Below are 26,098 nucleotides of genomic sequence, written 5' to 3' on the forward strand. Positions count from 1 at the left end.
AGAACTTGTAATTTACAAATCAAAGCTGTGGTTGATTTCTAAAACAAATCTTAAGAAAAGTCTGTGCTTGCAAAAGCTTGTAAGCAGCCTTAAAATGAAATGCTTGGTTGTCTGAGGTTATGAGTCTGCTCAGGGGATACATAATTATGCTGGATTGTAGTAGATAATGTTAGTTGATAGGATGAAATGAAAACTTGATTCTTTTAACACCATGTCTGCATAGATATATATTTGTGGGAAGAAATACATTAATATGCATAGCATGCTAAGCAAAATAAAAGTTTCCCAATTCAGACTTCTCAAAAATACTCGTGTTACTCTGGAATGTTTCTGTTGGGCAGCTGGAATTCATGTGACTTACTGGCCTTGTAAGTTAAAACTACCAAGTGGTACAAGATTAAAAAAAAAAATAAATAAAAAATTGACAATATTATGATATGAGTGTTGATGCTGCTTCTTATCCAGAAATGTTAGTATTCGGTAGTGTTTTTTTCTCGCCACTAGGTTATGCTGCTTCTTAATGCTGGCGAACTCAAAGCTTTAACAGGAGAATCCAATAGTGAAGTAATATATGGAAGAACCATGCTTATTCTTCAGTTTTAGTTTTTCCTGTAATAGAGATGTTGGTCGGGATGCTCTGATAGCCCCGTGTCGTGGTTCCGCTCGAGTGGGCAGCTGAGCTCCACCACAGCTTCTCTCTCACTCCCCCTCCTCAAAAAGGAACGGGGAGAAAATACAATGAAAAGGGCTCAAAGGTTGAGATAAAGACAAGGAGATCACAGTTATTATTGTAATGGGCAAAACAGACTCGGCATAGGGAGATAGTAAGATTTATTGCTTATTACTAACAAGCTAGAGAAGTGAGAAACAAAGGAAAGAAACCAAAAGCACCTTCCCCCCCATCCACCCTCTTCCACCTCCTCCCCCTGAGCAGCGCAGGGAGACAGGGGAATGGGGGTTATGGTCAGTCTACAGCACTTCGTCTCTGCCGCTCCTTCTCGGTCACTCTCGTCCCCTGTGCTGTGGGGTCCCACCCACGGGATGCAGTCCTTGATGAACTGATCCGGCGTGGGCTTCCCACAGGCAGCAGCTCTTCCAGAACTGCTCCAGATATGGGTCCGTACCATGGGGTCCATCCCTCAGGAGCAAACTGCTCCAACCTGGCTCCCCCACAGGCAGCAGCTCCTGCCAGGCCACCTGCTCCACCGTGGTCTCCTCCATGGGCTGCAGCGTGGAACCCTGCTCCACCGTGGTACTCCATGGGCTGCAGGGGGACATCCTGCTTCACCATGGTCATCACCACAGGCTGCAGGGGACTTCTGCTCTGGCGCCTGGAGCACCTCTCCCCCTCCTTCTGCACTGACCTTGGCACCTGCAAGGCTGTTCCTCACTCCTCTCACTCTCCCAGCTGCTGTGTGGCGCAGTGTTTTTTTCCCTGTCCTAAATATGCTCTCACAGAGGCGCAAAACAACATCACTTATTGGCTCGGCTCTGGTCAACAGTGGGGCCCTTCCCAAACATGGGGCAGCTTCTAGGTCCTTCTCACAGAAACCACCCCTATGGCCCCCTGCTGCCAAAACCTTGCCACGTAAACCCACTACACCATGCAAGAGATACTCCGTTTTGCATGGTTAATAAGTGTGAGAGCAATGGTCAATGTTCCTTTCTCAAATGTAGTGTTCTCTGAATCTGGGTTTTGCAGAATTGAGCTAGTGTAATGGTGTACATTTCAACATTTTTGAGTTGTTGATGATTAGATGATTGCTTGGATAATACAAACTGATCAACTTTAAGTTAGAACGGAAGTATCTTTGATATAATAGTCTAGGACCTGAGACAAAGGAATTTCTGAAAGAAAATGCATGTTCACAGGCTCAGCAGCTATGGTCAAAGCCCATTAAGAAACCAGGTAAGACAAATGTTTTTGGCTCAGAAATTGTACTGTACAGCCTTCTCATAAAATATTCATGCAAAATTTTACAGGTGTTGTTCAACACTAAAATATGTTGCTGTTCTTGTCTGGTTAATCATGATGTGGAAGATTAATAACTTTAATCGATTTTCATAGTTCTAATTCTGGGCGTAATTACATTAACCTCTTATATAGCATTGGCTGTTTGAATGTATGTGGGAGAGAGTCAATAATGACATTATAGCTTTAACTGCACTCTTTGGTCAACTCTGCCTGAGAGCAGGCCAGGACCCTCTCTGACTCTGATAATTGTTAAGAATTTATGAAACAGGTAAGCTAATAAAAGGGGGAGTGTGCTTAGTAAGGCAGAATCAAAATCACTGGGAATCAGCAAATTGGCTTTATTTGTAAGAAGAGTGACTGAAGCAAAAATAATTAGTACCGTGGTGAAACCATACGTCTCAGACACTGGGAGAGGAAAGTAATTAGTTGAATTTGATTGTAATGTTGACTTTATTCATTAACTGACTTTTTAGACATAAGCTGTGTGTGTGAGCAGTTCTATGAAGATCAGATGTTTGACAGTGCTTGTTTAAAAAATGTAGTTCAGGAGATCAAGACTCTTATTAGGTGTTTGCTTGCATTGTGAGTTTAACTGGAATTAGTAACTCAGTAGTTTGAAAGAAGCAGGTGAAGTCCTGTCAACATACTGCAAAGGCCCGTCTCTGCAATCTCACCCACCCTGCAGCTGTGTGTTGAGGTAGTTGTGCCAACTGCACCATTGGTAGCTGTATCCCTCTGTCTGATGGAGTGAAATGCAGTGGACACCATACAGGATTAGATATAGTGAAGACAGTGCTGTCATATGTGCTTGGTACTCTTCCATATTTGCTTCACAGAGCTGTAAATGATGATTTGGGGTATAAGTGCTGTGAGAACTAGTCTGCACGCGAGAAATTCCCACTGTTCTGCCCGAGTTGCTGTAATGCAGGGCTTATGCCAGGATGACTTTCCGTTCTGTAGGCCATTTGGAGTTTGTGCTGGTGCAAACCTGCATGTACCTGCTCTTACAGCTGTATGTCTCAGAAACACGGGGATTGAAACCTAGGTTTCTGATGCAACACCTTTTGGGTGAAGCAATTTCCTGTGCCTAACTTGTATAATTAAGTTTATTAAGGCTTCTGGCACCCTTACAGATGGATGTATTTCTGTTATAAGGCTCAAGGAAAGCGCTTGTTAGACTGAAGCCTGAGGACACGGCCAGCTTTAAGGGTGTTAGGATAGGGGTGTGCTAATAGGATGATGTACGACTGTATTTCCCTTGCAGCTGCTGCCTTACCCTGCCGATTACCTGGGCGTGTTCCTAGGCTTGACCGAGCAGCTTTTGCCCTGGAGGGGTCTGGCAGCCCATCTCTCCAGTGGGGTCGTGAGCCTTTTCTCCTCGCTGCGGCCTATGTGACCAGGCAGTCAGCAGACTTGGAGGGCGACGTTTCTGCCCAAAGGGATTTTGTCAGGCTCTGTCCAGCCGTGCAGTAACTGGCTCCTTTGTGGCAGTGCTCCTGATGTGACCTGCAGCAGAGCACCCTGCAGAGGCATGGGTGCCCCATGGCCACCAGCTGGTGGGGTGCTGGCAGCAGCACTGGCCTGTCCGCTGGGGAGTGGCAGGCAGGAACTGCTCATACCTCTCCCCAGGAGCAGGATGGCTTCAAATCCTGAAGACCACAAAATACACAGTAAAGTTCCCCATCTCTCCAGAAGGACTGGACCTAGTTTGTTCTAGACTCCTTTAGCTGGTTAATAGTCAGTAGCTTGTGATGTCTGATGCATTCAACCTGGAGCAACCAGGAATGCACCGTCAGGCCTCAGAAAGTACAGGAACTTACTGGAGAGAAGAGGAGCTTTATGCAATGTTTACTTGTGCTCCACCACTGAGTTACCAAAACAGAGACTGTAAAACTGAGGATACAACTTGGCAGAGGAGAACTGCCCATACCCCTTTACTTTCTTCTTTCCTCAAGTAGTAGTCCTGTTAAAAAAAGTTAAGTGATCTTGTAACACCTAAGATAGCTTTCTTTTTTTGTATGTCTTAGTTTTCTGATGGCATGCACTGAAGGACAAAGTTTAACTGGATTTGACTTTGAACTCCAAGGTTTCAGGCAGAAGCACACGCTTAGTTCTTTAGAACCAAACATTAAGACAACACGGTGGAGCAGCTTCAATCCTATACCCTCTCCAGAAGTACAGCTCACCTCTTGGAAGTAGTGGTAGGCTTCTCCAATGTTTGTTGTGTTGGAAAAAAAAACTTTATTTCAATACAAAAATAAAAATGTAGTCTGATTTATGAGAACAGCTCCTCTTCTTTGTGCAGATAAGTTCAACTGCTACTGTAACAGAAGAAATCATAAGCAGGAGAGAATTTCTGGCTTTAGTAAGAAATTTCTTGCGTTCTTGGCATGTCTTCACTGAACGAAAATAATTTCCAAGTCTGGGTTATTGCCTAAATGCATGTTTAAGTATTTTATAATTTCAGGAACATTAAAATTTCAAACCTAGGCTTATCTATTATGTGATATTGATTTTTAATAATAATAAAACAAAACAAAACCAACCAAACAAAATTTTTTATAACTGTACATTCTTTCGGATATTAACAATTACAAAATTTTTTATTTGCCTCCACAGCAGTAACTGAGATTTGTGTGGAAGATTGGTGGAATTCGCATGAAGAGAAACTCTTAGAGGCAGTGACTGCTGCTTCTGTGTCTTGACTAAGAGTAAGTACCCCTCCTAATGGTTAATGGCATGCACAGGTCAGTTAGGAAGTAAATGAATTGGGACTGGAGAACTGGCTTTGGCTTCTCAAGGCTATAACCCTCAACAAGACTGTCACTTTATTTTTATTTTTTAACCACCTATTAATGATGATGTTGTTTGTGAACATGCTCAGAGAAGTCCCTGTCACAGCACTTGAACAAAACTAAACCCTCTTGCAACACTGGCTGAAATTTGTTTTTTATGTTATTCCAGGGACGTCTTGCTAAAATCAGCTGAGTTCTTTCTAAATAACTTGTATATGGGAAAAATCAGAATTGCTAGTCACTCGTACTGTGTGTGTGCATAATAGACACAATATTGTGTTTGTTCAGATAATATATACAGTACAATATGACTAACGATTCATATACAGACACATCCTGGAGTTACAGTTCTCTCATTTTCTTTTTTCCTTAGGTAAGTTCCTCTTTGCTAGGGGAAGAGGGGGGCATGAAATATGGGGAAAAATTTAGTAATATCATTATTAACAAGCGTGTCTCTGACAGAGTGACTGAAATTATTTGCCAGTTCAGGCACATTGGAGGGTTCCTCATAGGATTTCTCATGTCCCTGTAGCATATTGTCCTGGTTTCAGTTAGGACAGGGTTAATTTTCTTCCTAGTAGCTGGTAGGGTGCTATGTTTTGGCTTAGGATGAGAAGAGTGCTGATAACATGCTGATGTTTTAATTGTTGCAGAGCAGTGCTTACACCAAGCCAAGGACTTTTCAGTTTCTCACTCTGTCCTGCCATCGGGCAGGATGGGGGTGCAGCAGGAGCTGGGAGAGGACAGACCCAGAGCAGCTGACCCAAACTGGCCAAAGGGGTATTCCATACCATCTGGGGTCATGCTGAACAATATATAGGGGTGGCTAGCCGGGGGAGGAGGGCTGGACTGCTTGGGGTTAGGCTGGGCATCGGTCAGCAGCTGGTGAGCTACTGCATTGCGCATCACTTGTTTCATACACATTATTATTAGCAGTACTATTATCATCATTATTGTTGTTATTATTATTGATATTATTATTTTTCTGTCTTAATAAACTGTCTTTATCTCAACTCACAGGCTTCACTTTCCTGTTTCTCCCCCCCATCCCAGAGAGGGAGGGGGGGGGGTGAGCAAGCTGCCGTGTGGTGTTTAGCTGCCAGCCAGGTTAAACCACAACACATATAAAGGCTGTGTGCACTTATGAGGGAAGTGCTTGCTGCCCTAAGTACTGTAGATGGCTAGTTAAAGGCCAGCTACTTTACATCAAGGCTAAGCAAAAAGTTTTACTTGCATATTGCTTGTAGAGTGGAATTGCTCAGCAGTCTTTCCCTGGTGTTGTATTGGTGTAACTGACACGTATCATGTGATTAAGTGGGTAGTTTTGATCAGAGATGGAAACTTCCCCATCGCAACACAAAGCACATGCACCTTTCCAAGCAAACCCATTATGTGGAGTCAGCCCTGTTTTCCTGACTTCGCAGAATTAAGGGGTTTCTGTACATCCAACTCGATATAAAGTGGAAACAAAACACATTACATACATTTTCTTTATTGCTGGACATTTTTATTTATTTTTTTTGAGTAAGTAGGCGTAATTCCTTAAAGGCTGAGGTTTTTAATAACAGTAAATATTTTCTTTCCTTTTTTTTTTTTTTTTTCTCTGTGGGCTAAAAGATACCTTTGATCAAAATTTTGCCTTATATTACAGTTATTTCTGTACAAAAATAAAGGTCCAAAATCAGCTTACTTTTAGCTGATATTCCCCAATGTATTTACAGGGTACTGTCAAGAAACTTCATCAGGCAACCAAGTAAAATATAGAACTCTATATTAAAGCAGTTGCATTGTATTCAGTCAATTCTGAATGGCTCTGACCTTTGCCAGTCAGTCTGGGTTGGAGAGTCCAGCCACAATTACAAGAGTGGTGTCTTTAAAAGAAAATTTTTAATATTAAAAACTTATGCTGCCATTATGGAGTACTGGAACTGATAATTGTATTTCTGTATTAGAGCAGTCTATAAATATTCTCAGCTACATCTCTCTTTATAATACAGCAGATACAGAATGCAGACTTCTGCTACTTATAGGGTAATACATATTTGCAATAGTAAAACCAATGTATGAAAATTTTGGAATTTAGTTGTTAATAAAACTGCTTATAAAGTAACCATACAATTGTAACAACTATAACTCTGAACTATTAAAATGTACAGAAAGACTGTTTACACCATTGCACATACTTTTTCCCTTTGCTTTGAAAGACTTATGAAATACAGAATAAAATTAGTCAAATTTACTGACAGCTCAAATATGCACGTGCAATGTGCACATCCACAGAAGCAAGAAGAAGCAAAGTGTTGGCATCTGTCAGGAAGGCTGCCAGCAGCTCTCCAAAAAAATATACCTTACTCTTCTTCCCTCCCTCTTCCCACATATGTGCAGGCCAGTAGGTTAGTGCAGAATGGATGAATAAAACTTTGTTTTCAGTGTTCTGAAAGGGTGAAAAGTTTCCCCTCCACTATCATCAATTTTAGGTCAATGCAAGTTGGGTTTAATGTTGTAAGGCACTTATTACTGCTTGTATTGCAGAGTATCCAGTCCTAAGGCATTTGTTACATCAACTGAAGATAATAATGCTTTGGAAAGTTTTGAGTGAGCTAGCAGTTCCAGTATGTGACTATTTCAGCTGATTTTTCCCTCCCCACCCTCTGGTCTTTCTACAACAAGGTTGGAAGATACTTTCCTTGGAAATTCTGGTTCTTGGTTAGCTTGTCAACAGATGTGATCAGTATCATCAGGTCATTTTGAGGCCAAGCAGCGATATGTTCTATTTAGAGTGCAGTAGAACTGGTTTTGTTTTCACCTGGAGCTGCCCTGGCTTCCATGACTACTCACTGATCGAGAGGTGCTGTAGCGTTTTTTCACAATCATACTGATGTAAGCTTTCATCAGCTTTGCAATGTCAACCACCTGCCAAAAGAGAATAAAGAGCAGAAAGTCCTCAGTAAGGTAACAGTATGTGAATGAATTCCTTTATACGCTAGCAGTAAAAGAAACTGTTGAGCTTTCAGCACAAGTCTTTTGCTGTTAAATAAAAACTCAGGACTTATATCCATCTCATGATAACTTCCCTTTAGCTTTACAGGGATCTGAAAAAAAACACTGTTAACAGTCACAGCAGCTTCTTTAATTACCAAGTGCTCTGGCTATCAGAACAGAAAGACCATAGTACTGACAAAATTCCTTCTTGCTCTTACCTCACTAGTCTCAAAAAGCAATTCTCTCTCATCCACCACAATCTTGTAGGTGTTGGCAAGCGGTGCTCCGAATGACAAGATATGTTCATACTGAAACACCTCCAAAGGCCTTCCTTCCCCACGCTTGTAGACAGAAACAGCATCAGCGCTGACTCCAAGCCACAACTCTTGTGGGAAACCTCCTTCTTTGCACTAGAGGAAAGAATGTAAATTAAAAGTAACAGTAACAGAGGGAGCCACACCAGACTTACTGTTGAGATTCTTGCCTGTAGCTCTTTTTAAAAAGAAGTGTATTGCTTCTCCATCTTTGAACAACATTTTATGTTTCTCCTAAACACACTTACTTACAAACTTACAGGGTAGCATTCTGTCCCTCTGTATTTTATGGGTAAGTGGTGGATTTAAATGCCTACAGTGCATGCTAACTGCAGCATGCTTTTAATATGCAACTTTTTCTTACATCAGGTGTCTGAGCATTTGTGATATGGCATTTATGGTTTCACTAGTCTGTAATGAGATCACCAGTTATACAGCACAACCTATATTTTGAGTGGTCTGAAGGTCTTACTCACCTCTACGTCAAACAGTGTTGACCCATAGCCAGGCCATTCCTTAATCAAAGCCATATACTTTGCCATAGCCTGCTCCTGGTTCATCCTCTGCAGTTTTTTCCATTTGTCAATAATACTAGTCCTGGAAGCTGAGATTTCCTCTTTGACCCACATGTCTAACATCTGGTCCTCCTCGACCTTTTGTTTGCTGACAGAGCCACTGCGAAAGCTCCTCCGCAATGTTCCTTCAAGAAAGCTGGCTCGTTTCTTCTCAGCCTTCTCTGCTGCAGTAAATGTTTTGGTAGACTGTGTAATTCGAGACTTCAACTTTTGCAAGGGATATACTTCCTCCATTTCTGGTATGGTGGTATGTGGAGTGTAATCTCCCTGAAGGTACTGGAGACGCAAAGCTGCAAGGACCTGGAGCGTTTCTTCAGGAGCAGGATAGTGTCCTCTAATCACTGCTTCATGAGCCTAAAGAGAGGAAAAAGGTAACTTTTTATGTACAAACTAATATTTGAAAGACCTGCGAGAGAAATGGGAAACAGACTTAGCACCAAGCAAACCCAGGATCTGAAATAAATGAACCATCAAATAAAACAAATGTGGTAAATCTCATGGGAAATTTGTTAAACCGGTTAAGACAGGGTTTACCAGAAGAACTGCAAAGCAATTGATGAACTTGCTCACGGGAATTTCTCATACTAGTATAGCTCTTTGAGAATTCAATTACGTAAGGGCAACTGAACCACTGAAAGGAGAAGAAAATTTAAAGGGGAGAAAATCAGGATCTAAACATTTGCTTGGGGGAAGTCATCTATGTTCAAGAGCATTGGGAAGAAATAGTTATCTACTTCGACTCAGTGCTATTAATAATCTGTCTGTGAAACTGATGTTTCTGGAATGATGAGCAAAACCCTAAGACAGCTTTGTAACAAACTGCAATGAGGGAAAACAGTAAATCTTAAAAGGGTCCCAGACATAGTTATCAAATTAATTTAAAAAATGTAGGTTACAGAACCAAAACTTTAGACAGAAGGGATCTCTCTGAAGTTAGATGCTGAAAAACATCCGTGTCTGACACTGACAGCAAATTGAAAAAACAACAGAACTGATGAACCTCTTTCAGGTATTTTAATATTAATCATAAGTATTGAGCGTGCCATGCTTTATAACTGAAATACTACTGGTCTTAGCAAGACATAAAATATTTGGCTCAACACCAGTCAGTACTGAATGCTGCATGAAAATGATCTGTCATATAAACCAATAAAACAAATCTGATGCAGAACTCTCATGGATTTTCTTATTACAGTTTAAACTTCATCACAAAGTGGAGGCATTAACTGGCTGACTCTTCAGTATGTAAAAACAGACAGCCTTCAGACTGGCAACGCTTCTAAGCCTAACCAAGGCAAGCTTGTTGCCCAGATCCTTCAGCCAACAATGAGTGTTTCTAGATCAAGCTACAGCAGTAGGCTCTGCAAGGAGAACTCTGGTAGAATTGTGCTGTAACGTGGTGCTTTAAAACCCTAACTGTGGAAAGGAAGAAATACTCCATTACAGTGAACGCGTTCCCAATCTTGTGGGAAAAGGAAAAGGCTTCATCCATACAAAAATTAAAATATGTAAGCTCCTGATCACTTCATGCTTACCTGCCAACAGAACACTTATGTTAACCTGTTTGCATGCCAAGACACTGAAATCTTTTAAGTGCCTGGTACACACCTGAAAGAAGCTGTTCACTGTAAGACTTTTTAGCCATTTGCAGTATAGTAGAAAAGGAGGAGGTCTTTCCACAATAATATCTGTCATCAGCAAGTTTCAGAGTAATTGCAAGACTTCATAGAATAGAAATCCAACTGCTGAGGCATTTAGTTTTCATTATAAATCATTTTTGCAGTATGGCCTCACTCTTTGCTCAGCACCGTGATTAAGTGGATTTTGGCTTACCATACCTGTCTTATGGTTATGGCTGGGAGCAGACTGATTTGTTTTACTGTGGTGCCTATGAAACACCAATCAGGTTTTGAAAAGAAAAGCTGATGTCTGATTAGTTCTATTCTGTTGCCAATATGGGTATCTCAGAATTTGCTTGCCAGTTACATATTTTTACTTTATTTGTTGTTCTTTCTTAAGAAAATGGTTTTGTAAGAGCAAAATGAAATGCAGGCATTATCATTTTTCCCCCCTGTATATAAATTATCTAGCATAGGTCCAGTTATCCATTTTTTTCACCACTACACATAAAGCAATTCACAGGTAACGCAGAAGCAAGAATAGTCATAACACTAGGTGAATCACATTTGGTTAATTTATGTCAGGATAAGCTTATTTTTATCACTGAACTGCCTTTATTTTTTTCATTATTATTATTTTTACATTTGCTGCTTGAATAGTGCATTTAGTTAAACAGAAGCACAATCAAAACATTCCCCTTGTTGCCTAGATCTCGCTTTTTTCCTTCTCTTAAAATTGCCTCAGAACAAAACCTTTTTTCTTACCTGCTCAAACATAAAGGCAAATTCCACGCTATCTTTTGGGACATGTTCCGTGTCCAGGAAGCAGTAGAGCTTGAAGTAGAACTTCCAGTGCATCTCCCCAGCTTCGGCAGTGGCAGCAAGCCTACAGGTGTGTGTGGAAAGGGAGACAGAGATCAGACCTTCATAATCACACTCCTTTCTAAATTGACACATGAAAAATTTCAGCATGGCATTAGCTGAATTTTGCTTTCCTACACCTGGTAGGAATCTGGTATCATTGACAGCCGTTAGTTGTTTCCTATACCTGACTTATGTGATCTGGAGATACATATAAATATGTATTTAAAGCCCAAAACTAAATCAAGGACTTACAAATGTTGTCTCAGTCCTCAGTCAACTGTTTCTAACCCAATTTATCTTCACAATCTTTTATCTCTGGCTCAGACAAGTGTTGATAAAAGCAACATTATTAAGTTATCATGTTACAAACTGTACTTGCACATTAGACATTCTTTTTTTCCCTCATTATTATCATAGAAGCATTAGGGTTGAAAAAGCCCTCCAAGATCATCTGGTCCAACCATCCCCCTACCACCAATGTCACCCACTAAACTACGTCCCCAAGCACCACGTCCAACCTTTCCTTGAACACCCCCAGGGACGGTGATGCCACCACCTCCCTGGGCAACCAGTTTCAATACCTAACTGCTCTTTCTGAGAAGAAATTTCTCCTCATTTCCAACCTGAACCTCCCCTGGCCCAACTTGAGGCCATTCCCTCTAGTCGTATCACTAGTTACCTGCAAGAAAAGGCTGACCCCCAGTTCCCCACACCTTCCTTTCAGGCAGTTGTAGAGAGTAATAAGGTCTCCCCCATGCCTCCTCTTCTCCAGACTAAACAGTCCCAGCAGTATGTAGATAAAGGATGCTGATTGCCATGCATATAACAAAAGAAATGTATTAATTGCTATTTATTAGATTTGGCGGGAGAGAAGGAGAGGTGCACTCACTTTTCAAACTTTGCCAAGACATCAGCCACAATGGTTCTGCTTTCAATTGCTTTATCAGTAGTTCCATTGTATTCAAACAAAGCAAACATATTTCTGCTGTCCTCCATGGCCAAACCACGAATTAACTTTTCAACCACCTAATGAAAAACAGCACATCAGGAAACCATAGCACGGAAAAGTAGTACCACAGAGGCAAGACGAATAAGTAGGAGAAATTAAAAAATAGGTTTTACGTTAGGCTAAAAATGCTGCTAAGATATTCTCATCATCAGAATTAATTGTTGCCAAATTCCACTTTCATTTTTATCCTAAGTAAGGATGATTCCTTCAGAATATATATGTGCTATCACCTGCCCAGATATAAATAACCTTTGTATTTTACCAAGTAGGCTAAAGTGTTCCAGCTTAGCAAACAATTTGGCCTCATACACATCAGTATATACCTGAAGTTATTCCAATAACGCCTCTATTGAGTTGCTTAGTCTGTCCTGCATTTTTTTCCTACGAGAGAGCTATTGCTGGGTAATCCTCTGCACTGTAAAGACAGTTGTGGTAGCCGGTATTTCTACAGAACATCCTGGAGGGGTGCGGCAGAGAGACCTGTAAGCCTTCCTGCCCTGACAGCAGCGACTCTGCCCTCCCACCTGGCAGAGACACCGATGGTGCTTCCAAGGGCTAACACCACCGCTAGCTGGAACTGCCATTACAGGGAAACACTGGTTCTGTGCCAAAGCTGTCCGCCACCACTTCTCACCTCTCCAGCTGTGGTGTGCGAGTTGATCGTAATCTTACAGGAACCCCCACCATGACAATACACCGTAGATGTCATTTCCTGTCTGCTGATCAGGGCTTCTATTTCATCCCGTGATGGCACAAACTCCCTGCATTTGGTTTTTTTCAGAGATTCGTAAGTAAAAAGTGCATATTTCTCCATTTCAGTTCCTGGAAACTGGTCACGAACCCTGTAAGACAAATATTGTTTAAGTTGCCAGTCTGCAAAACAGAAAGTTTTTTTATTTGAGAACCATTGTTTCCTGAAAGTGACAAAGTACTGCTGTATTCAGTATGCTATTTAATTGGCACAGTCAAAGGTTTATCTTCACTGTCAAGGAAAGTGTTCTAACACGATTTACTGTGCGGTAACTTATGTACATACATCAATCTTGTTCTGCAAACCTAACAGAAAGCAAAAACTGAACAGCCTTTATAGCATTAACTACAGGAACACTGTAACGGCTCAGATTTGACAGCAGAATAACTGTAATAATCTCATTGCAATCAACTCCCTTTCTGGTCAATAACAGTAGTTGAATAAAGACAAACCTACACTGAGGTACTACAGAAAAAAACATTTTTGACAGCTCAGTCTTGCAGTAGTGTCACTTAGGATACTTGATTTCTATTCATGACATTCTTGAAAATTCTCTCAAACCTTACTGTTCAGCAGTTAGTACTACAAGTATTCAGCAACAACTTTAATGAACTCATTTTTGATTATACATTACAATAATATTTTATTTATAATGAATTTAATGAACTTTTAATTATTGAAAACCACTGAATTCCAGTAGCTTTTAGTACAGAGTGTTTGTGTAATATTTCCAATGACAAAATATCAGCTTCTTCAACCTAATAAGGTTTCATTTATGAGTGTATGAAAAATTACAGATTCATCATCTACAAGGCATAAAAAGATTCCTGAAGAATTACAGCAATGCTTTAAGAAGATTGTGCAGCTATAGTGTTGAAACCAACCTGCAAATATTGTGTCAGATAGCTTTATTTTTATTTTTTAAACAGGGAGACTATTTTATGAACTGAGTTAAATTAAAAAGGTGAATCAATATTGTTATATTTTTTTTAAATTCCAACATTTATGCATAGTGTTTGATGTATTTCACTAATCTCACTTTGACAGGTATGTCTTCAAGGATTTTACAAACATTTTATAAAATAACTACATTCAGCAAAGTGATTTACAGTGTCCATGTTCTAGCACAAACATAGATGTGACTTTTAAATTACTGAGAACAGTTTGTTACTATTGTACTACTTTTCCTAGGGGGACACACTTTACATTCTTCGGCTGCATCAGAGCAAGAGAAATTCCACATTCTGGTTAATGCTTAGCTGTCAAAAATGTTGTTTGTTGTTTTGTTTTGTTTTTTTTTCCCCTCAACAGTTGCTAAAGTCTTAAATTAGATTTGCAAATAGACATTTTTACTCTAGTATATCTTTAAACACTGTAATATTCTTTTATGTGCATAATACCTCAAAAAACTAAGGTAAGCATGATGAATAATTTTTAGGAACTTGATTTGGACAGTTAGGAACAGGACCTGTGCATACTTGCCGTGAGTCATTTAAGCAACTACACAAACTTATGGAAAGCCCCCCCTACCTCCTGCCTTTTGTCAACATTAATAAATTATGATTATGCATTCAGTTTCATGGGGTTTTGCTTGATTCCTTGAATAAGAATCAAGATCAGCTCAAACACTGTTTTCTTACAACCTTTTTTTTCTTTTCAGATTTACTCTTTAACATAACCAGTTCATTAAGTGAATGTATCTTCAAATCTCACTACGAGATGTCTAAACCCTGTTATATGTTATGGGGAAAAAGACAGTGAGTGAAGAAACTTCTTGCTCTTGTAGTTGAAAGCTTCTCACCTTTTGAGATGAAACTTGAGATATTTGAGGATGCTACGACTTGGCAGAAATGTGCAACTCATGCAGGTGAGTATTTGCCAACTATAAAGGTTCCCCACGCTCCCAGGGTTAGGCACTTTATTGGTCTGCTTGATGAGCTGACAGTAGAGCTCATCTCGAAGAGGTCGTAAATCATGTCCTGTTTGGAGGATACCTTGAATTATAGGGATGGGATCAGACATAGACTCCAGCTGCTGTAAAGAATTAAATATCTTGATAGCTTCATCCTGCAAAGTTGTGTAACCTTTATCTTTCAGCACTGCGAACAAAAAACAGGGAGAATGGTATTTAGACTGAGATATGAAAGAGAAAGCACTCAGGCTTACCATAGGAATTGCCCAGTGATATATTCCATGGCCCTTATTATGCAAGATATTGGAATGGGTCATTTCCATTTCCGATGTATAATGCCAACTCATTTTATGAGCTATTCTGTTATTGAGATTTGTTCTGAATGTAATAAAATACCATTTTGAAATTTCTGACAATGTAGTTTAGAATGTATATTTTGCTTGATCAGAGATTTTTGATGGAGAAGCTTCTTTGATGGAGAAAGGATCCACACTGCTGGAAGCGTATCACTTTGTCACTGTCACAAGAAAGTGGAAAGCTAGTCAGATTTTAAGCAAGGTAAAGCATGACTGGATTAAGGAAAGTGACAAGTTCATGACATCGCTTTTGTCTACAGCAGTAGAAGTTCAATTAAACTCAAACAATATGAATAAAACAAAATCTCTGCCATGAAACTGCAACTTTCTTTTGAAGTGCTGGAAAAGAAGGTGATTTGATTGATTTTCACAATACAAGTTTTTCAGCATGGGCTAAGAACTTGCACAATATTCTTAAAAGCACCATGGTGCTTGGGTTGAAGGAATGAGAGATTGCTCCGGTGTCTGAATCAGCTAGGCCATCAAAGCAGGAAGTAGTACAGGCATATATTACAAATACTAAATTTCTAACCTAACATTATACTATTAGAGAAAGTAACTAGAACTCAGCTGCAAGTCATGGCAATAACCGAACATCAGCCCATCTGTAGAGAGCCATTTAATATGGGAAGATTTTGGAAAGACTTCTACCTCAGAGAGAGCTAGCCTTTTCTGTCTATAGGGATTAGAAAGCAATCATGCTGCGTTTTGTGCATGGGACAACCAGCTAAAGTGACCAGCTCAAGATCAGAATTGTGGCTTGCCAATGGACAGGAGGAGGAAGAAAAAGAGAAAGGAGAGGTTTCCCTAGGATTTTATTTTTCATTTTCATCCATGCAGCAGGATATCATGTGATTTATCAGGAAGCATTATCAGAAATACCTTAGCTTTTGATCAACTGTCACCTTCCACCCTCCTCCCAGAGATGAAACTTCTGATCTGAGACAAATCTTGTTTACTACGCAGTTGCAAAATAACATAAGCAAATCCATTTACAGGCATCATATTCATAACCATCAATAACTGTGAACTCTTCATTTAAAACAGACTTCTGAGTTAGTGATTGAACAAATATTGTTAAAAGACATGATTACACCTGCTTCAGGCATAAATGAACCATTACTTTTTCAAAGCATGCCACTCACAACTTGTTTCATGTAAGTAATACTTCACCACAACTTGTTCACCACAACTGATGAACCTTACACTTGTGAATTGAAGTTGTGCAGCTGCAGCTCCCCTCATGGGGTATGAAAAAGCAATAATTTGAGAAGGAGTGTGTGATTCAAGGAGACTGAATGAATTGGCTTTTTTTCCTGATTTCAGTGCCAGGCTTTTCAAACTTTGTCGTCTTAGCTGGGTTGGTGAGGGTAACAAATTTGTCTTAAAGCAGCAATAGCAATTTTCCTTCCTGTAACACTCCTGTAGGAGCACCACAAACACGTGGTTCTATGCTAGGTAAACTGCTGTTCTCTACCTTTTGCAAGAGAACAGGGAAACTTCTTTATTTGCATTACAAAAATAATTTTTCCACTACACCCATGGACTGAAAACTCCCATCCCAGAGTTTAGTTTTTCATACAGAAAAGTGTTTCTATGGCTGAAAAACTTACAGTTTAGATTGATGTCCCCATATGGCAGCGGCAATAATGGCGAGTGCAACGGATGATGAGTGTAACGGAGAATAGGGTTTCTCTTATAGATCTGCTCAACCACGTCAGCATTCAGGCAGTTTTCCTATTGGGGTAAGAAAAAAGCAGGATTTGGGGTTCAGCACTAACAGTGATGCAATGCTTTGTGACTGACTTTAGGTTGGCTATGAAAAGGTCAGTCATCAGTGTTACTGATACTATCTGGTGCTAAATCCACTGGCAGGTACTGTGGCTGTCATGGCTTTCTGCAGGCTATGAATGCTTAGTGCCTGCTAACCTCAGTAGTTGGATAAGCTTTCTTTATCTATGCAGTAAAAAAACTAACCATAGCAGTGCTGCAGGAGACACAAATGAAGTTTCATAAAGTTTTTTGGAAGTGTGTTTTCATTGTACAATTATTTTATTCCAGCATTTCATGGCGGAAATTATATCAAGATATTGTTAAGTTTAGAATGATTTTTCCAGCATACCTAATTGGCCTTTTCGGTTGTAATCTGCTGGAACTATCATCAGCAAAACAGTCCAGAAAAATAGCTGCTGTAAACCTGATGCACCCACTCTGATGTCTAAATACTGTTCTTTCTTAGCTCATGTCTGACAAATGTGTGATTATTGTCTTCTGTCAATCCTGAACTTCCACATATTTCTACTGCTCTGAAGAAAGGCTCTCAACAGCCTTTGGAGTTTTGAAATTTAGAACTTAGGACCTGATAATTTTTCTCCATGACAGAGGCTTCCACTAAGAAAAAAGGTTGGTAGTTCTCCCCCTTGATTCTTAGAAGATACTAAAAAAAAAAAAAAAAGCATTATCCCCTCTCCTGAAAGCAGATCAACAAAAATCTCTAGACCTTCTTTGGGCATGCATGCAATGTCCTCAGCAGGATCATAAAGCAGTAAACATTCATAGAGTATGTTTCTTGCCATGCAGAGACATGATTAACCAATGCTATCATAAAACAAGAAATGAAAGACATTGGGGGTGAGGGGAGAATTAAAAAAATAAAAATAAAAGTCATAGGAGCTGTCTAATCCACATCCTGGCACGCTGCTCACTGTGGACATAGCCAGACAGGTCTGCTAACTCATGAACTCACACACTACAGCTCTACTGCCTGATACAGCAACGTCTGTTAAGTTGCCCAAAACAGTACAGCTTATTACTGTTTTAATGAAAAAATTTTTCCTCTTTCCCCTCAATTTGCATTTCATACTTTGTTCTTATACTGTTTAAATAAAAATTCCTTTAGCAGGTGAGTGAATACATGAGATTCCACAATTTCAGTCCATGTCACTGCATGACTAAAATTCATGTTTTCTGCTTTATTACTACATACTGCAAAGGCAACATAAAAAAAAAAAAAAGAAAAGACCGATTTCAAATATTTATTTAAACAACTCTTCTTTCCCAGTCCCACCTGTTTGTTCCTACCTTAATATCCTGAATAAGCTGCTGAGTTGGGGTATCAATGGGTGCTTTTGTGTCAATCACATTCTGGATGGCACTTGACCAGCGGGTCGCTTCATTAAGCAATTTTGTATAGAGACGGTAGCAATGTTTGCGTCCATACACAGTTACATTCCAATAGCCTACCACAACAATAAAAATTGTTAACCATGGAAGCAGCGTCTATAAATATACCACAACTTCTCTCTGAAAACAGATAGTCCCATGAGACCCTGAGTGCTGAATTCTGGATTGGGCTGGCAGTTTTTCAGGGACTAAGAAGTTGTACTGGCAATTCAGTAACATAGTCTGGACAGTATGGTTTTAAAGGAGTTTCTCTCGATTAAAAAAGCATAAGAATAATCTTAGAACGCAACCACCACCATGCTGCCTTCCATTTCACCCAGTAATCTTAGTACAAGTGATCACAGAACATCATTGTGGAATACTGAGAGTGATAGATGGCTTGCAGGCCCTGCTTCTCCAGTCCTGTCTGTAGAAGAAAAATCTAAGTCTTGTTTTGTATATGAGTCTTTCATCATCTATGGCACACATGCTAACAGGTATAAAGCACGAGCTGCTACTGCTTTTTTAAAACAGTCATTAATTTCACACAAATGAAGTGGCAAAGATGACAGAAGAGCATTTCAATTCAAATTCACTCTCTGCATCATTGTATAGGCTTTTTATGAAGCAGATTCAATTAAATAAAATCTATTTAATCTCTCACTAGCAAAAGCCTCTTTGAAGTGTCAGTGACCCCAGTGAGATTACATAGGGCTGTGAACGCTTCTCATTTGCAAACAGCCATGTCTGAGCTGAAAACCAGCATGGAAATGTGCTCTGGAGCTGACTCAGACGTAGTATGTAGGTTAGCACTGAGGACTTTTACTCTAGATCTCCTTATACTTGCTCCACGAATGTTTGCCCTCACAATTGCTACCCATGTGTCTTTAACGTGAAAGCATACGTGTTCAAGCTAATTTAGCAGCAGTGTTGGTCAGTAATTTGAATGCTGGTGAGAACAATTTTTACTGTTGTGTACATAATTACCTGTCTTCTGCCCAGTAAGTCCATGTAAAACACCTCAGTGACTTAGGGACCTGATTTGGTTATCAAACAGCAACTCTAACAATCTATTTAAAATATTCTTATGCAGTGTTTGTTGCATTACTAGGTAGGTAGGCCAGAAGGTAACTGAAAGGAGACTTGAACCCTGAGCAGACAATTACCTGTCTCTTTGAAGATTTTTTCATCAGGAGGGACCACTGAACAGAGGCTGTTTAGGACCAGTGTACCCAATTTCAAAGCATTTTTCTCAGAACTCTTGTAATAGTCCAAAGAATTGTGTGTCAAAACAAACCAACGCTTCTTGAGTTTTAATGAAGACATCTTTGGGTTGTTTTTTACTTCCTTATGTAGCCATCCTATTAAAGACACAATTTAAATCACATTTATTTATTTATTTATTTTTAACAGTTGGACAAAATTAAGTTGCTACAAGTTAGTTGCATACTTCTAACAACAAAAACACAATGTAAATTATTTAGCTCGCATATTAAACAACTTTGAGTAAAATTTTCAAGCAATGAAATGATGAAAATACCATATAAAATGTATATGAAAATTTTTCAACTTTGGTGTTTACATAGAGAAATTCTTTTGTCAACTTACAAAGTTGCTTTTGTCCGTATTAGTGTCTTCTAACCCTGGAGTTATCTGCCTCTGCTCCCTCCCCATAATCTCTAACCAGTACCCCTTTCTTCTCATTTACTGCATGTTAGTTTGCACTGCAGGTTGTAACAGAACTTATTTTCAAGTACGGGCACTTATAAAGCAGCAGGGATTATCCAGGGTTCAGGCTGTCTATGAAAAAATATGGTATTTCATTAAATGGGCTGAGATTTTAAATTTTAGATTTTCATTCCTTTCTGTTTATAAATACCTGATGTTTGGCAAAAATTAGGAGAAATTTCTTCTCAGAAAGAGTAGTCAGGCATTGGAATGGGTTGCCCAGGGAGGTGGTAGAGTCACTGTCCGTGGGGGTGTTCAAGGAAAGGTTGGACCTGCCACTTGGGGATGTGGTTTAGTGGGTGACGTTGGTAGTAGGGGGCTGGTTGGGCCAAATGATCTTGGAGGGCTTTCCTCACCATAATGAATCTATGAGAGTGAGATAATTTCAGCTGTTTTCATTTGTGAGTTAGTTATACTGTACAAAGATGAGGCTCCAACACTGCCATACTATGCTAGCATATTACACAGATTGTATTGAGGTACCATCTCTTTTGAGGTTAATGGATATTGTTTACTTTATTCAACTTGTTTCTTACCCCTCACAATGAATTCTTGTCCTTCCACTCTAGTGTCCCCCTTTGACCTCTGAAGCAGGGTTATCCAGTGATGCATCTCTTCAGGAGTGTCAGCATTACAGTGAAGAACACGATTAGCAGTGATGATCACAAAGGAATTGGGTCTATGAAAATAAAGATCGAAAAAGCCTTTGCAGTCAACATGCTGCTTAAGTCATTCACCATAAACACCATCCATTGTTTGCATTTTTGTATTCAGATAAATATTGTCCACCTCTACAGCATTTATTTCAACACCACTAGATCTAAAAAATATTAGGCATTTTAAAAGACACGACTGTGTTGGATTCACACTGAAATGGTCAGGCTCTGAATAGTAGAAGGGTTCAATTTAAATTGCAACTTGTCCTATTCTCAAAATAAATCTATCGTGAGAAAAAAATCAAATCTTTAATCAGCTTTCAATCTTAATCACAACTTTATTTCAGGGTTGGATCTATTTAGACTGTCTGCTTCAGTAGTTACATTAGCTAAAATCAACAATTTACAATGGTCTGCAGTGAAGCAGCACGTGAACACATTCTTTTATTTTTAATGCAGTGCATCCCAATTTGCAGACAGTACAATCTATTTATAATGACACTCTGGCTTTTATCCAATCCTACACCAGGATTCACTGAAGCATAAAGAACTAGCCTGAGTGAACTGTTCTGATGGCTCTCTGGATTAGAGGCGTAGGTTTTTCAGCCTATAAACACTTGTTTCAAGCCTTTACCATTAATTCTTTTCATCCTGTAACACAGAATCACAGACTGGTTGAGGTTGGAAGGGACCTCTGTAGGCCATCTGGTCCAGCCCTGCTTCTCAAGCAGGGACACCTAGAGGAGGTTGCCCAGGACCATGTCCACCCACTTGCTAAGACCTGTATCAGGTGTAGAAAAAAGGAATGATGCAGTCTGGGCTACCCCATGCATAAGAAGGGCATAGGCTTTCGTTATATGGTTCTAGCAAGAAGGTAACTGGGTAGAATTTAGAACCAATTAAAATTGTTTATGGCAATGGTTCACCCAAATATGACCCAATATGTCCAATGTGTGTATGTGTTGTTTAAAGCTTGATAGAGGTCAGCATAAAGAAAAAGTAATAAAAATGATTAGGAGATAAATCTGTAATACTTGGTGAAGGGAGGTTACAGTAAATCAAGTAACATGAAAAGAACAGAGCTAAGGTATAAACTACAGTAGAGCAAGCTATCAAACAAGAGGTTCTGACCAACAGTAGCCAACTTTACAGGCTCCCCTTCTCCCCAGTTTAGGGAAACAGCAGGAACTCCATTCTTGGGATTCCATCTGAAAACAAATTTAAGGGGCTCTCTGCTTAGCTCCTCTCTTTTAAGCTTGCAATAGTGGTCTCATATGTGTAAAGATAAAATTATTCTATCACCTACATGGGTCAAATTAATTTCCTAACTTTAAACCCTTCCATCCCTGATTTGCATTCCTAGACTCAGAGAACTAAAAAAAAAAAAAAAAAAAAAAAATACAAGAAAGAAATCTGTGTGAAAAAAATGCTTACAGGAGAAATGCCTCTCTAACATTTTGAAAGCTTTGGACTTTCTTGCATTATTTAGAAAACCTGAGCTTACAATCACAGCTACTTGCAGTATCAGGATTGTGGTAGGCCAAGGAGAAACCAGTAACTTAAACCCAGATGTTTCACACATTTGCAACGAGGAGCCTGTAATGAACTGTTCCAGTATGAATAATACCTCAAAGCCAGAGCCATAGTCTGAACTCAGATAATTTTTTATCCCTTAGTACGCTGTTGCTAGTTCAAGAGCTAAGAATACCCTGACTGTTTTCTGTTTATTTTTAAAATGCTGCATTATTTTGTTTGTTATAAAAGATATTTTTATTTTAGGAAATAAGTATCATCCATCTAGAACACAACATTCTTGCAAGAGAAGATGAATGGCAAAATATTAAGAAGATTTTTTCTCTCTACCATATTGCTAAGGGACTCAAAAATAGGCTTCTCTTTTTCAGGAGTATTACTTGTGTAAGTGAAAGAAACATTTAATCTTCTGCTTTTGGATCACCATACTAGTAAAACAGCTGAATGGTTCACATACGGAGCAATGTCAGGGAAGTTAGTGAAGTCCTCACATAAAACATCACTCTACTTACCTTCCCTCTTTCAATGTGGCGTTTGATATTATGAAAAGGGAGACAAAAATAATGCCTGGCTGGCCAGCAGAATATAGGGACTAAAATAAAAAGCATCTGATTTTGACTAGAGAAATGAGAAGAAGAAAGTCACCAGTCATGGTTCTGACTTACCTATCTGGATTGTCAGCAGCACAGACAGAATCAATTAGTCCTACATCGAGTGTACCCTATAAACAAATGTCCAAGCAGAAAAGGAGGAAGATATTTACTATTACATTACTCACAGTGCTTTACTCAGAGACAGGTGATAGAAGCTGCAGCTTTGATCAAGCAAAATGAACTGCAGATTTGGGCAGTGGTTTCTCCTAACCAGGAAAAACTAAGAGACTCAGATAAACATATTCAGTAAAAGTTTATCTCTAGTTAAGTTGGAGACAGCTCAGAAGCTGCTATAATTTTTCTATGCTCCCAAACCTGTTTAAGTTTTGTCCTAAAAGTGCCATCCCACTATAAATGGCATTCTCTGAGGGCAAACATTTGAAGTTTGTGTTTCCCTTTGCCTGATTGTAGGTTCCAAATTTATCACGTTAATCCCAGTGAAAGCTGTAAAGAATGACAAATGCAGGACAAGGGAAATCTCAAATTTTCTACTTGTGCTTTTAATTTACTCATTAACTGTATCATTGCAAAGCTTCGAACTCAGATGTACACTGTGGCGTGGCAGGGAACTGGACCAAACAAAGAAAAAAACACAACAGTGCTCGCTTTTCACTGAGGCAAATGATGGGGATGGGGAGAGAAGCCAGCCTTGTACAGAAGCCACTCTTGTACAGGTACAGGGCCTAGGACCTGGAGCCTCTAGCCAGTGTCACAGCTATCACTGTCAGAAGCTGCAGCCACCATAGTGTCCCTTTTTTTCTAAAAATCTTTGCTTTGAAAAGTTCTTCAGATTTTGACTTACCACAGCATTTTGTGGATTTGCCTGCTCATCATGCATCTCTCGGATCTCTTGCTCTGTGGACGCATGGACTTGACTCAGAACACTAAACCACTGGCTGTGGAGAGAAAGGCAGCAGTGTAAGTGAAATGTTGCTTGTGCACAAGCCTTTTGTCACCTTTGTTCTGCAGAGATCTAGCAGGTTCTGCTGGTTTTTGAAATTGCTTAAGATTCCTTTTGTCAACATGCATAAATGCAGCAAAGCTTTATGTCAGTTCAAGTAATACAGGATACAAACAAGCCCCTCCAGGTCTCCCATCCAAGTTCATGTCATACCCTTCTTCCTGAAGACAAATACCATGTATAAAAAGTGGCACCTCTAAAAAAAACTGGCAATAAGCACACTGAAACATCTGAGTGTTTAGAAAGTATTTGTAACACATTCCACACATTTCATCTGGAAAAAAAAAATAGGTTACTATCTATGTACAAAGCCTTTATTGGGAAATCCAACCTTCAGATAATAAATTTTGCTACACTGATAACATGACCAGTAATAGTTTCTTACAATGATACTTCTCCAAAGGCTGAGAGGACATAAGTCCTTTGTAGAAACACAATTGAGAGGGGGGAAAAGAATAAAACCCTCAAGCAACTACCTCTACATTTTTTGTTCCCTGTGGAGCACTGGAAAATCCAGCTGCTGGACGGACTAGGGATGTTGAACCAGAGCCAATTCACACCACTCCATTGGCCTTGTACTTCCACAGTAGGGAAACTGGCAGAGAGGTTTCCAGTACTCCTGCCCCAGTGCTGAGCAGCAATTGCAAAAGGATTTAATTCCAACCACACCTTCTGCTTCTGGGAAATCTCTACCCTCCTGGCATTTGTATATGATAAAGCTCAACTACTCTAAGCAATTCCTCTGAAAGAAATTTGAGGGCAGAGCTTGGCCTGTTCGGCAAGTTCCTGAATGCCATTCTTTGAGATACGAATTTGCCATTCTAATGAAAACTACCTGGGGCTGAGTTTTCAAAGGGCTCAAAAACCCAGCCTTTAAAACTGAGTCCTCACTTCTCTACAGAGGGTTCTCAGTCACCACCAGGTTGACAAAACAAATGCAGGATTAATGGCTTTCAATTTAAAGCTATTTTTTCTACAATTACATTCAAAGTATTTATGTCTATGAAACTGGAGTGCTGTCTCCATAACTGGTCACTGAAACCCCCTGAAATGAGGGTTGCCCAGAGAGAATGAACCATCATCTGAAGAAACCTAAAACTTACCTACCTGAAGATTCCCACAAATTCTGCTTTTTTTGGAGGCTTAGGAATTGCAAATGTATTTAAATGTTAACCTTTTATTTAAAGACAAAAAAAAGACTTCATAGCACTGTATGCACAGTTAGTAATAATTTGTTATTGGACTAAAGAACAATTCAAAAGTTTCCTAATTTCACCGTGCAATCTTGGTGTAAACAATGAAAAAGAAATCCATCATTCACTCTGCAAAAATGACAAGGGCAGATTTTACTCTCCTTTTGTTTTCTCCCTCTTGGGACGTCCCTTGGTTTTCAGCTGAGTCCTCAAATACACTTCCATGAGCAAAAATAGTTTTTTGTTTTTTTTTTTTTTGGGAGGGGGGACACTCAGGTTTCTTTCCCCACCCTCCCCTTCATTTGAACAAAAAGCAACCTCAGTTGATCGTCTAGCTCATGTGAAAAATAATTTTTCAATAGCCAGAACCAACATAGTACAATGATTTTGTACTTCTCTTTTAGCAATGCCAAACATTAACAAGGCTTTGACTTAAGCCCATCCAGAAATCCTTACACATGTCCCTCATTAAGGTTTTCTAAGATGAATGTGAAAAAAGAAAACTTGAAACATATTGGAAAAAAAAATAAGCTGGAGGGTATGTTATGTATACTATATACAACAACGCTGTGTAGTGCCTCCTCTTCTACGTTAAAGAAAAAAATTAAAAAAGATGCATGGCAACAGACAAATTTTTATGCTGGCAATTCATTATTGATCCCTGTGGAACCTTTATCAGGGCATGTACACAAGTCTAATAGAAAAGGCTTTAGCTAAGCCTTCATTTTAAAAATTACATCAAACAAGAATCTTAACAATGATTGCTGAAAAATTTATACATAAGTGTAGTTTTAAGGATGCCTAAAAATGAATCAATGACTGCATTGTAAGCATTGCTGAATTTATATTCAGGGTCATGTGATACAGGAAAGTATTATAAATTCAAAACAAACAAACAAACAGACAAAAAACAAAGCAACTTTCAAGGCTTCAGAGCAAGGCTAGCTCAAGTAATGTTGACATAAGCATCTTGCGCTCTGGCCTTGGGGCAGCAATGCAATGGGTAGTAGTATTTGATTACTAAGTTTGCTTTATTTAAATGCTTGATTTTTAGAGGCAA

General features: G+C 39.4%; 1 protein-coding gene across 1 annotated transcript in view; it reads right to left on the reverse strand.

The window, feature by feature from the left end:
* Positions 1-6,246: 6,246 nt before the first annotated feature.
* MYO10 (myosin X) overlaps positions 6,247-26,098 on the reverse strand; it is a 162,486-nt gene continuing 142,634 nt past the window's right edge. The window contains exons 29-41 of the mRNA XM_068670841.1: positions 23,687-23,780; positions 22,897-22,952; positions 20,579-20,721; positions 19,481-19,675; positions 18,234-18,391; positions 16,766-16,889; positions 14,686-14,983; positions 12,768-12,975; positions 12,014-12,150; positions 11,026-11,146; positions 8,543-8,995; positions 7,971-8,162; positions 6,247-7,683 (exon numbers count right to left, since the gene is read on the reverse strand). Coding sequence (XP_068526942.1) covers positions 7,573-7,683; positions 7,971-8,162; positions 8,543-8,995; positions 11,026-11,146; positions 12,014-12,150; positions 12,768-12,975; positions 14,686-14,983; positions 16,766-16,889; positions 18,234-18,391; positions 19,481-19,675; positions 20,579-20,721; positions 22,897-22,952; positions 23,687-23,780 — 2,290 coding nt within the window. The 3' untranslated portion in view covers positions 6,247-7,572. The remainder of the gene's footprint in view (positions 7,684-7,970; positions 8,163-8,542; positions 8,996-11,025; positions 11,147-12,013; positions 12,151-12,767; positions 12,976-14,685; positions 14,984-16,765; positions 16,890-18,233; positions 18,392-19,480; positions 19,676-20,578; positions 20,722-22,896; positions 22,953-23,686; positions 23,781-26,098) is intronic.

Source organism: Anas acuta, chromosome 2 (assembly GCF_963932015.1).
Source record: "Anas acuta chromosome 2, bAnaAcu1.1, whole genome shotgun sequence".
Taxonomy (NCBI): domain Eukaryota; kingdom Metazoa; phylum Chordata; class Aves; order Anseriformes; family Anatidae; genus Anas; species Anas acuta.